General features: G+C 34.4%; 1 protein-coding gene across 1 annotated transcript in view; it reads left to right on the plus strand.

Annotated features, from left to right (window-relative positions):
• Positions 1 to 13,270, plus strand: part of LOC136028268 (protein VAC14 homolog) — a 130,441-nt gene that overhangs the window by 71,816 nt on the left and 45,355 nt on the right. The window contains exons 8-9 of the mRNA XM_065706003.1: positions 344 to 477; positions 10,462 to 10,685. Of these exons, the coding sequence (XP_065562075.1) occupies positions 344 to 477; positions 10,462 to 10,685 (358 nt within the window). The remainder of the gene's footprint in view (positions 1 to 343; positions 478 to 10,461; positions 10,686 to 13,270) is intronic.

The following is a 13,270-nucleotide window of genomic DNA, read 5'->3' on the forward strand; positions in this document are numbered from 1 at the left end:
TTTTCAGTTTTTTTTTTAGTTTTTTATTGGTTTTTACCTTTATAGTTTTTTTAGTTTTTTAGCTTTTTTATTTTTTTTATTAGTTTTTAGTTTTTTTTGTAGTTTTTGCCTTTTTTTAGTTTTTTCAGTTTTGACGTCACCTAATCCAGTTTTTTCAGGTGACGTCACCTGACACATCCATCCACACATCCATCCACACATCCACAGACAGACAACTTATTTTTATATATATAGATATATATATATATATATATATATATATATATATATATATATATATATATATATATATATATATAATACTGTATTTCTAAAAAAAAATTATATTTATCTTCTTTAACAGAAGGGAACTTGGAGCCGTTTGACACAAGAGAAGTCGCATTTGCATTGACTCAACAAATCGGAGAGGGGGCTGTTAACACTAAAGCAGCCGTTTTCAAATGGTTATACCATCTTCAAGTATTATTGCCGTCTAAGGTACTGTTTTAAAATTTATTATTGAAAGGAGGAAGGGTATTGGACACTTGAGACCTGGCCTTCTAGCTCTAAACGGAGTTCTTCTAGTAAATTTAACCAAAATCAGATACTACGATATACAGAGGACTAGGAAGGTGTTCCAATAAAGAGCGAAGCATGGATTAGTGCCTGGGAAAAAAGTTGTAGCCTTGTAATTAATATAATTTGATTACAGTAATGTATTATAATTAATTATTAATTATTTAATTAACTATTTAATTAATTGTTAATTAATAATTAAGTACAATTTGATTATTGTAATGCTATTTTGAGACACTAATTGCGTTCAAATTCGACAAATTTTTTATAATGACAGAACCTTCCTTATTCCTCTTGTCTGCCAAATTGCCCAAACATTTAATAAATCTACCCAAGTACAAGATGGCTCTGATACTCAGACTAATCTGACTAGCAAAGTTTCTCTTTCGCATAAAAACAGAATAAAATTGAAATTTTAAGTGTTTCGCTTCTGATTCCCTTAGATTTCAATACAAATTATAGCATTGACTACTGCACGGGTTTTGTAATATATTGACAGATTTTGACTATAAATATTGTTCAGGCATTCTTTTTCCTTGGATTTTGACAAGCTTTTTATTTGAAGAATGTGAATTATTCTTCTTAATGTATAATTCTTTAAGAGACCCTGCCCCCAAAAAAAAAGCAGAAGCTTAACCTACTCAGTAAGCAGATTTTATCCAGAGAGAGACTGGTGACATTTTTTAAATCTGATTTTCACGTTTAAAGAAGGAAATAAGAGAAGAGTGAGAAGAAGGAAATAAGAGAAGAGTGAGAAGAAGGAAATAAGAGAAGAGTGAGAAGAAGGAAATAAGAGAAGAGTGAGAAGAAGGAAATAAGAGAAGAGTGAGAAGAAGGAAATAAGAGAAGAGTGAGAAGAAGGAAATAAGAGAAGAGTGAGAAGAAGGAAATAAGAGAAGAGTGAGGACCACATCAGTTAATACCGACCACGTTTGACTGTTTCAACTGTTATTGCTAAATGAGGCGAATATTCAGAAATTGCTGTTTATTAATTATAACTTTGGTTCAGCAGAAGTTTCAAAATCTTTATGGCTAAAATTGAATATATTCGAGACCATCTTCTAGCAGTGTTAATATTTAAAGAAAAAATCAGTCAAGCTAAAATCTTTTAGGTTTATTGTAGCCACATCTCAGAAATATCCCCTCCTTCAACATTTAGATTTTTGTAAAGATGGTTGGAATAATTTTAGAAAAACAATTTGTGAAGTTGCTCATGGTATCTGAGAGATTGATCATATGAAAGCAAAAGGAATGTAAAGAAAGTGAAAAAAGTATTAACGTATGAACTATGGAGTTGTGAAGTGGAGGCCATGGATAAAATTGCCAAAGATCTGGAAGATGCAGCTAGGAATATTAGTGAAAAATCTATATGTTTTATAGAGAGGAGAAGGAGCTTGTACAAGAATTATCTGAGAGATTGATCATACGAAACCAAAGGAATGTAAAGAAAGCGAAAAAAGTATTAACATATGAACTATGGAGTTGTGAAGTGGAGGCCATGGATAAAATTGCCAAAGATCTGGAAGATGCAGCTAGACGGGGTAATAGTAAAATGTTGTACTCGCGTGTTAACAAATTGAGAGGGAGTAGTCAGTACGGACTTGTCCCAGTTAAAGATAGGAACGGGGCCATAATTAGTGACAAGGAAAGAGTTAAGGAGAGATGGGCAGGACATTTGGAGAATGTCTTAAACCGAGATATAGTTGCAGGAAAATATAGAGAGGAAAGTGGAAAGGTTTGTGATATGTTGGATGTGAAGGAAGATTTGTTTTGTAAGGAAAAAATTAGTGATAGTACTAAAAGGATTAAAAAATAATAAGGCTATAGTGTGGTAGATGAGTTTCTTAAATATGGTGGTTATGAGGTTAAAAATAATTTACTGAAGATGATGAATATTATTTTTGAAAAGGGGAAGGACCTGACGATTTTAGGAAGACCATAATTAAATCACTGCATAATAAAGCTGATTAGAGTGACTGTTATAATTATCACGGAATTCGTCTGGTCTCTGTTGGTAGCAAATCACTTAGAAATATGATACTTTTTAGACTGAGAGATGTCGTAGACAAAGTTTTAAGAGAACAGTCCAAATTTTCACTCCTAGATTAAAAATTGAAAAATGCCAGAATTGTCCAACACCTTTGGTCCTCAGTGGTATAGATTATGAGCAAGCGTTATATTCTATTTATAGAAGAGCTTTAGCAAAGGTCTTATCCTTATATGATATTCCAGACGAATACATTAAAATGATTTGTGCTATGTACGAGAATAACAATGCTGCAGTTAAGGTAGGAAATAGGGTTTTGTATTTAATCGGGAGTTACGCAGGGTTGTGTTCTATCCCCTTTTATATGGATCATTTTGATGGACTTTGTCTTAAGGAGCGCAGAAATGGCAATGGTAGACCATAGAATCAAATGGGGAGGAGAAACTCTCATAGATTTACATCATGCTGACGATCTAAGTGGAGATGGAAAGGGGACGTTGGGTAACGAAAAGATTTTTCAGGTATGCAGCTTCACTTACCTTGGTAGTATTCTTAGCAAGGATGGTGGGTGCCACGAAGATGTTAAAAGTAGAATAGCCAAGGCTCGGGGTGTTTCTTTCACGGTTAAAAATAAGTTTTGAAAAATAAGAAGATAAGTCGGTAAACCAAGATTAGAATTTTAGAAGCTACAGTGATGATAGTTGTCAAATATGGCTCTGAAGCATGGGCGTTCCAAAAGCGGATCAATATATTTTAGATGTTTTCCAGAGAAATCGCCTACGGACCGTCCTGGGTACCCGGCTGACTGACCGTATTTCGAACAGTAGGCTGTACAAAATATGTGGTTCAATCCCGATTTCCAGGGCTATAACGAAAGAAAGGTTGAGATGTCTAGGGCTCGTTCTCCGGACGTAGGATGACAGATTGCTGAGGATTGTCCTTTTTGGTCAACTTTCTAGGGCTAAACGGAAAGCAAGTCGTCCATGTTTGAGGTGGGAAGATTTCGAAAGATTTAAAGAAATAAGAACTTCCTGGGAGGGTGTAAAGAAGAAGGCTTTGAATGGATTGGGATGGAGGAGGAGCGTGCGTTGCTGTGTTGGCTTCAGGTGACTTGGTACTGCAATGTGTTGTTAGTATTAGTAGTAGTAGTAGTTCTTGTGATTCACCGTATTAACATTTGTTTTCTCTTTTGTGTGTTTGTTTTCTTCGAACCACCTCCCATCTTCTCCTAAATTAAATTCTTGTGTTTATGCCATATCTTTCATCAATATTGATGTCTAAATCTCTTTAATATAGCCCCAGTAAATCAGTAATCGCTATCCTGGACCAGCATTGCCAACGCTTTGAAATAACTAGTGCCAGTTTTTTTTTACTTACATTGTATCGCATGCGATGCATTTCCACCAGCTGAAGAGCAGGTTGAAAATTTTCTGTTAGAAAAATAAAAAACTTGAGACAAGTTAATCAAAACACGTAAAACAAGTAAAACCAAAATATACCGATCATGCCTAAAAATTTCCAAATGTACCGCATTGTACCAGGACATCTAAATTATGCCGAAAACGGTACAATTGCACAGCTTTGGCAACGCTGTCCTGAACTTCTATCTCACTCGATGATTTCGTAATTCCTTTGAGATTCGTGGTGTCGAAATTCCACAGTATATTAATTGACTATGAGTGTCTTCCTTACTTACTATTTTTAATTACATTACTCGGGGATTGATTATTAGGAAATTGCTGGTTATATAGGGATGTTCATGGACTATGGATATTTTATTAGCGTCAATATACAACATCTATTACTCAAAGTTGCTTCCGTTCTGTATTGTGCTTCAATATCTAATTTTTATTTGGAGATAATGAAAAATAGGCTAGGTGTATAGGAGTATTTATTATCACTTCCTTTCTCTATTCCGCTTCGCTATCCTCAAATGTTGTTAGGAAATGTTGAGAAATAGGCTATCTGTATAGGTGTATTTTATTGATTATGAAGGAATAACAAGTCTTTTTATCTTAATAACTGTGAGAACAAAAGTGTAGCAATAATAATAATCTTTTTAAGCCCACAGTAAATACAAAATGCAATAAGAGGAGCATGAAATAGAAAAAGAAGAACATATAATGAATAATAAATATTATTTCTTTTATTTTTCACGTTTTCGAAATATACTAGAAAGTGGAAAATAATAATTTTTCAACAATTTTCGTAAGTGAAAATGAGGCTGTAAAACGCATCATTCTTTACACACATAGATAGATAGATAAAGTTATTCATACGAAAGCCCTATTTGGCCATGATGAACTAGTAAAAAATACAAAGTACAAACTGGCAAAACACTATTGCTATACTTACTATATATATTATATATATATATATATATATATATATATATATATATATATATATATATATATATATATATATATATATATATATATATATATATATATATATTCATGAAAGTTTTCTTTGAATAACTTGCTATTCATGAAAATTTTCACGATACTTCATTCCTACCCAGACAAACCTTTTACTATTTTTATATCTAAATAACACCTGCTTTTGAAAATTTCCAAGATCCAATATCTTCCCTCAACCTCCCTACCAAAAATCTCCACTCGCAATTCCCTCAATTCCTTTAGTTTCCTTAAAAAATGATACAAAGACTCATCATCTCTCCAAGATAGGGCAACTGTAAGGACAATCCCTTAATCTAGCCCTCCCTAAATATGTTCTCGGTTCTGCAAGGGGAACAAAATTTCCCTTACAGAAACTACCAATTTTAAATATTTAGGACTTGATACCATTTTTAGGTAAATTTCTTCGACCCAGTTCTCCATGATCTCCGGATATAGCCCCAAGGATGGTGAGGCGACCTTCTCAGCTTGCCAATCCTGAACTTCCCGAGACTCTAACCTGGTAGCAACTAACCTGGATTGAGTCCATGTCATCCTTCCCATCCCCTTTTCCGCATTCCAATAAATACCTAGCCCTAAACGGTCCAATATATTCCTCAACTGATTTGGTCACAAATCTTTTCTCCTATCCTGAAGTATCATTAAAAGTACTTGTTTAACTAGCCTATCGATGTCACCCTTTCCCATTATTTAACCATAGTAATTAGCCTTGTATGTCTCATACACTTTTTTCCTAAATCCCCTCTCAGAATAACCCATTAAACTGATCATCAAGGCCTAACATATGCTTTAAAACCCTCAACTGGATATATATATATATATATATATATATATATATATATATATATATATATATATATATATATATATATATATATCCAGTTGAGGGTTTTCGAACGGGTGATCGGATCTCAATGAAATTTGATATTTAGAAGGATATCGTGTCTCAGAGCTCTTATTTTAAATCCTGACCAGATCTGGTGACATTGGGGGGGGGGGGGTTGCGAGGGGGAAACCTAAAACTTGGAAAACGCTTAGAGTTGAGGGATCGGGATGAAGCTTTGTGGGAAAAATAAGCACAAGTCCTAGATACGTGATTGACATAACCGGGACGGATCCGCTCTCTTTGGGGGAGTTGGGGGGGGGGGGGGTTAATTCTGAAAAATTAGAAAAAATGAGGTATTTTTAACTTACGAAGGAGTGATCGTATCTTGATGAAATTCCATATTTGGAAGGACCTTGTAACTCAAATCTCTAATTTTGTTGCCGACCAGATCCAGTGTCATTGGGGGGAATTGGTGGGGGGGCGACACGGAAATCTTGGAAAACGCTTAGAGTTGAGAGATCAGGATGAAACTTGGTGGGAAGAATAAGTACAAGTCCTAGATACGTGACTAACATAACCTGACTGAATCCGCTCTCTTTGCAGAGTTGGGGGGGGGGGTAATTCGGAAAAAAATAGAAAAAATGAGGTATTTGTAACTTACCAACGGCTGATCAGATCTTAATAAAATTTTATATTGAGAAGGATCTTGTGCTTCAGAGCTCCTATTTTAAATCCCGACCAAATCTGTTTACATTGGGGGGAGTTGGAGGGGGAAACCTGAAATTACGAATGGGTTATCGGCTCTTAATGAAACTTGATATATAGAAATATCTTATGTCTCAGATGCTCCATTTTCAATTCGAATCGGATCCGGGGACATGGGGGGTTGGAGGAGGAAATAGAAATCTTGGAAAACATTAAAGTGCAGAGATCGGGATGGAATTTGATGGGAAGAATAAGCATAAGCTCTAGATACGTGATTGACATAAATTGGAACGGATCCCCTCTCTTTGGGGAAGTTGGGGGGGGGAGGGGGTTCCAGTGCTTTGGCGAGTTCGGTGCTTCTGGACGTGCTAGGAGGATGAAAATCGGTAGGCGTGTCAAGGACCTGCACACATTGACTTGATAACAGTCGTTTCCCCGATTTGACCATCTGGAGGGCTGGAGGGAGATGAAAAATTGAAAAAAATGAGGTATTTTTAACTTACGAATGGGTGATCGGATCTTAGTGAAATTTGATATTTAGAAGAATCTCGTGTCTCAGAGCTCTTATTTTAAAGCCTGACTGTATCGGGTGATATTGGGAGAGTCGAAGGGGGAAACGGGAAATCTTGGGAAACGCTTAGATTGGATAGATCGGGATGAAACTTGGTAGGAAGAATAAGCACAATTCCTAGATACGTTATTGACATAACTGGACTGAATCCGTTCTCTTTGGGGGAGTTGGAGGGGGTGTTTATTCGAAAAAATTAGGAAAATTAAGGGCATAATATTGTCTGTGTATTTTTTGAGTTGAATAAAAAAAAAGTTGAAGTTAAAAAAGTTGAGGTATTTCTAACTTAAGAACAGGTGACCGGATTTCAAAAAAAATTAATATTTAGAGGGAACTCAGGTCTCAAAGCTCTGATTCTAAATCCCAACCAGGTCTGGTGACATTGGGGGGAGTTGGAGGGTGAAACTGGAAATCATGGAAAACGCTTAGATTGGAGAAATCGGTGAGAAACTTGGTGGGTAGAATAAGCAAATATCACAGATACGTAATTGACGTAACCGGACTGGATCCAACTCTTTGGGGGAGTTAGGGGGTCCAGTGCTTTGGCGAGTTCGGTGCTTCTGGACGTGCTAGGACGATGAAAATTGGCAGGAGTGTCAGGGACCTGCGCAAATTGACTTGACAAAGTCGTTTTCCCCTAATTTGACCATCTGGGGGCTAAAGGGAAAGGAAAAATTAGATAAAAATTAGATATTTTTAACTAACGAGTGGGTGATCGGATCTTAATGAATTTTGATATTTAGAAAGACCTCGTGTATCAGAGCTCGTATTTTAAATCCCGACCGTCATTAAGCCTCTGATTTTCCTTTTAAATAATCTATTAATTCTTAGAATTTTGCTAGAGCTCATGCCATATGAGCTCTTGGCTCTTCTGACCTCGTCACAAGTGTCATATGAGCTCTTAGCTCTTGTTCCGTGAAGTGTTGCCCCCAGCCTGAAATGACTTTTTTTTTCAATTATTGAAGAATGACTCCTGATGCACAAGGACCGTTTATTTAGAATAAGAAGCTTTTTATAAATTTAAAAAAAACTTTAGCGTAAAAAGCAAGTTACTGAGAAGGGGGCGACCCCTTCATATACGTAATAATTTATGTTTTTTAGGTTTTAATGTTGCTCCTTACTTTCAGTTAAAAAACCTTTTTTATTCAATTTCTGATAGTTTTTTAGTTCATGCTGGGAAGTCAAGTTTCCCATCCCATGGAAAATTTCCTTCCCCTGTGATAACTCCTCCATGGAAAGATCCTCCCACATAAGTTCTCCTGCCTGAAAATACACCCCAAGAAAATATTTTTATACTTCCCAATAGCCAGTATTATATGTAAGCAATGTTCAAAGTTCATAAATTTGCAGCTTTTCCCCGGGGGGCTGTGGGGGGGGGGTCAAGTCATCCTCAAAAACATGGTCATTAAATCTTTCGACCATGTTAAAAGAAATGGTTATCTCAAAATTTTGGTCAGACAATTTTGGGTAGAAAAGGGGTGGGAAGGGGGCTAGCTGCCCTCCAGTATTTTTTGTCACTTAAAAGGGTGCTAGAACTTCTGATTCTCGATGAAATGAGCCCTCTCCCAATACTTTGGGATCCCTGGTTTGATGATACTAGTTTGATGATACAGTTTTGGGTACTATTGAGCCGTATCTTTCCGTGTTTACAGTTCGTTAGTACAAACTGTTTGATTATTAGTAGTTTTGTAGTTACTACTATTGAGAATGACCAAGTAAAAATTAGACTAAGAAAGCAAATGCAATCCATTTTTAAAGCTTATATAACACACGGTTAAAAATAATAATTTTGAAAAATACCCTCTTTTAGCTTTTTAGCCCCTCTCCGCACACGAAAACAAAAACCTTTTTGTGTTTTTATTAAAAGTGAAATTGAATCCTTGCACTTCCTATGCCAAACTTTCTTGAATTTGCGCCCCTGAGCATTGCTTAAAATTTATAATCTCGTCTGTTGTTTCTATGGTCTGAAAATTTGTTTAAAAAAAAATTGTTAAGGTTTGACTTAAACAAATTAATAACAAGAGGGAACAGGATAGAGAAAGAAGGAAAATAAATCGAATAATAAGAAATAGACTCGGAATTTGCTTTAAAAGAAGAATCCAAACAGGGAAATAGTTGTTTACAGGAATAAGGGGCATATTATCCTCAGAACAGCCAAGACAAAAGGAATACATAGCTTCTATCCAACGAACGCGCCATTAAAAAAAAATGCAAAATGTATTTTAATTATTAATCAGACCAAATTTATAAGTTTAGAAGGAAATTGCTTATTAACTAAAAGTTTATAATAAAATAAATATAATAATTTAATAATTAAAATAATAATTTGATAATTAAATAACTAAATTAAAAATAATAATTATAGCAAAGAGCTTAAAGTCGTTACCGTCATGCCTAAAAGTCGCATCTAAGCGTTTTCTAACGAATCTAGCAGCTATATTAGGTTTTTCTAAAATGATAAAACTTTAAGATTGTTGACAGTTCTGCCCCCTAAATGTTTGAGTTTGATTAACCAAAAGTTTTCTTTATTTTTTTCTTTCTTTTTTTCTTTTTCTTTTTTTTTGAAGATGTATCAAAGGATAACCTAGTTGCCTACGTAGTAAAATGCGAACTAAAGTCCATTGTATACAAAAATTTAAAAACAAGTTTATGAAAACAGTCGCCAAGTGAGAAAATTTTTTAATTTAGTGGTGACTCAGGAATGATAACTATTATGTCAGTTTAGTAAATTGATTTCAAAAATTTTCGCTGATATAGATATAAACATCAAATATGCTGAACCTGTATATTTTCTTCTTTTTCAGATAATGCAAAATATTAATCGACTTAATATATAATGCAAAAGATAAAAAGCAAGCTGGATATACATCCAGTACAAGGGCGCATAGGGTGCAATATATGATGAAAAAGATAAAAAGATAAAGATAAAAGCCCCATAGCTTTTGCTGGTGCAAAGGCGCAAAGGGCGCATTATATGATGATAAAGATAAAAAGATAAAGATCCTCCAGAGCTATTGCTGGTGCAAAGAGCATTAAATTGAGGTTTCAGTTGATGGGTTTTTTTTGCAGAGATAAGTAGTAACCTTGGGGGTACCCTGTTGCCAAGAAGACCATCGATCAACTTTGCTACAACAGGGTTAATATGTGATTGATACTTTGTTTGATACCCAATATATTATTGATACCCTGTTGATACCCAATATACGATTGATACTCTATTTTGCAACCAGACCTCAGAGATGATTCAAACTAAGTTCAAATATTTGCTTTATACTTTCTCTTCCACTTAGGAGCAGAACTAGGAAATTACTGTCACGTTTTATCCTTTGTTCCTGTATTTGATATCAATCTAGAGCTCTGTATATCGATTTGCACCGATATATTCTGCCTCTATTTTTAGATGCTGCAGCACATTGACGTCACATTCCCTGTTTTGCTGCACAGTCTCAAAGACGATTCTGATCAAGTTGTTATATTAGCATTGAATGTACTTGCTGAAATAGGAACGACAGAACATGCTAAAAGAACGGACAATATTCATTTGCAGCAGTTGATGACCTCGCTGCTCGAGTTTTTTGCCAAAGAACGAGGATTGCTGGAAGAGCGATGGATCTTCGTTATCAGGTTGGCTGTTGATGTTTTACAATCCTTGTCCTTTGTTAGGTAGAAATATTATCCAGCAGAGAAGTGGAATTAGATCTTAGGCAAATAATTTTCCAGACCACACTGCTTTCCCATTTACAGAATGTAAGCCAGAAAAAGGGGTATGATTTAAATAAACAGTGGAACAAAACAAAACATAACAACAATAAACTTTAAATAATAATAAGGAATTATTATTATTATTTTATGTTTATTTTTGTTTTTTGTTCTTAATCCACTGTCTTGTTTAAATTATACCTGTTTTTCTCTCTTAAATTTTGTAGATCTAGGGCAATAACGATAGTAAGGTTAAACGGCCCCGCCACGTTTCGCAGATGAAGGATGATACGTATCCAAGGATTTTGCTTTTTGCCCCTTGATCTGGGGCCAATCGGAAATAAGGTCAACCCCGAAGGGAGTTGGAAGAAGCCAAAAGAAAGGATTCATGTTTATTAGGAACTTTGTAGGAGGGGAAAAGAGTGAAGCTATGCTGGGGCGGATGAGGAGCGTATAGCTTCAAGCGGATTGGTGCTGCATTGTGTTATTACTAGCAACAGTAGTAACAGGCTTTAGTAGTATAAAAAGCTTTCATTTAATAGTAAACATATAATTTAATTATTTTACATCAATGATGCTGATAGCTTTTCGTTTAAGAGCTGAAATAAGTCAGTTTGATAAGATTCATCACAATGCGTTTTAAATATTATCAGATCTTTATATTCATTTTCTGGTGCAGTTGGGGAACTTAGACTTAAAAAAAAATGTTGAAAAAATAATTTAGGAAGCTTACTGCAACTGTTTATCGTTCATTCAGAACTAATCCAATATTTTCTTTTCCCTCCGTAGTTTTGATTAAAACTTTCGAAGTTCGTTTTACCACAAAGTGAAAAAAATAAAACTTTGTGAAATCTGGTATGCTAGAAAGATCTGTTTACAGTTTTAAGATTAAAAACAGTGTTTGGCAACTTTTATTGATAATTGAACTTTCTAACTGTTAACAATAGGGGATGTTAGAAAAATTTTATTACAGTTCGAGCATAAAAAATCCATTAGGTAACTTTTGTTAATAATTGAACGTTCAAACTATTAGCACTTTGGGATGCTAGAAAAATCTTAAAGTTTTGAGCATAAAAAGTTGCATTAGAATAATTTTATTAATAATTGAACTTTCTAACTATCAAAAATCCAGGACTCTTGGAGTCCTGGAAAAATTCTTCGTGGAGAATAAAAAGTTGTATTAGGAAACTTTTAGTTGCTATTCAACATTTTTCTTTTATTCTTGAATCTTCCAACAATAACGAAAAAAGTGCAAACTTGTGGGTAATGGAAAACTTCTGATTGTATTTTCGTATTCAAGTTAAAACATTTAATTTCATATCTAATCATACATTTGAATGATAGAACCGTATTTTCTTTATTATTTTGTACAATTTCGTTGCAAAACGCAGCGAGAAGCCCAATTTCAGGCACGTAATTTGAAAAAGTAACTTGAAATGACTTTTAATCCTTCTTCGTGTCATCCACAGAATCATAGCTATTGGATCTTTCTACTATGCTGAACCAAATTCCTATTTCAAATAATAACTTGCATTCACATAATGCTGGAACATAAAATATTTCAATTTGGTTTCTCAATATTATAGTCGCTAAAATAAAATACAAAATTGATTTTCATCGCTTTTTTCTCTTTCATCGTTCCTTGTTCACAACAAGACGTGAACGACGATGGATCTTTTCCTATTAAGTAATCCCTTGAGGTGTTAGAATCCCTATCCTTTTTGTGTTAGAAATGCTTTTCCTAATATCTAGAATAGGAAGTAGTTATATGAAAATCATCCAATCCACATTAGCCTTAAAACAGTCACAGATATCAACTAAAGAAAAATTAGTTCAAACCTTGACCTTAGTTCCTGTATATTCTGCAGCATAATGGCTTATTAGACTGAAATTTCCACGAAGGAAGAAGGTGTTGTTACAAAAAGTGATTCCGCTAGAAAATGATTCTTAGATTGCTCTGTGAAAGCAATTGAATATTTAGCTTGAACAGTTTAGTGGTTTCTTCAGTGTAAAGACACGAAGCCTGACATATGTTTGAAGGGTTGACCATATAAAAAGTAAAGGGCTTCATTTGTTTTAGATAGATACATAAATATATTTTCCATATAACAGCAAAATAATTACACAACAATCTACAAATCCCCACAAAGGCTCTATGGCCTGTAGGAGGGGGATTATGAAAAGATCACATAAACATTGAACATTTAAACTCCTAGCATTTAAACATATAAACGTAACATTAGCATATAAACATAGAAACTTAAAGATTTAAACATAAACACTTAAACTCTTAACAGGTGAAGTATTTGCTTCCTAAAATAAAACAACAACAACAAACAAACAAAAAAACAAGGAGAGTTCATTAATTAAGCTTTATCAAACTGCAATGAATCACAACATCTATAAATATCATAATAATAATAAAATGGATAGCACTGTATATGTCAAGGAAAAATCAATCGTATGAAAACAATAAAAATTATGAGTCTTTTGATGATGTGGAACATTCC

This window comes from Artemia franciscana, chromosome 6 (genome assembly GCF_032884065.1).
Source record: "Artemia franciscana chromosome 6, ASM3288406v1, whole genome shotgun sequence".
NCBI classification, from domain to species: Eukaryota; Metazoa; Arthropoda; class Branchiopoda; order Anostraca; family Artemiidae; genus Artemia; species Artemia franciscana.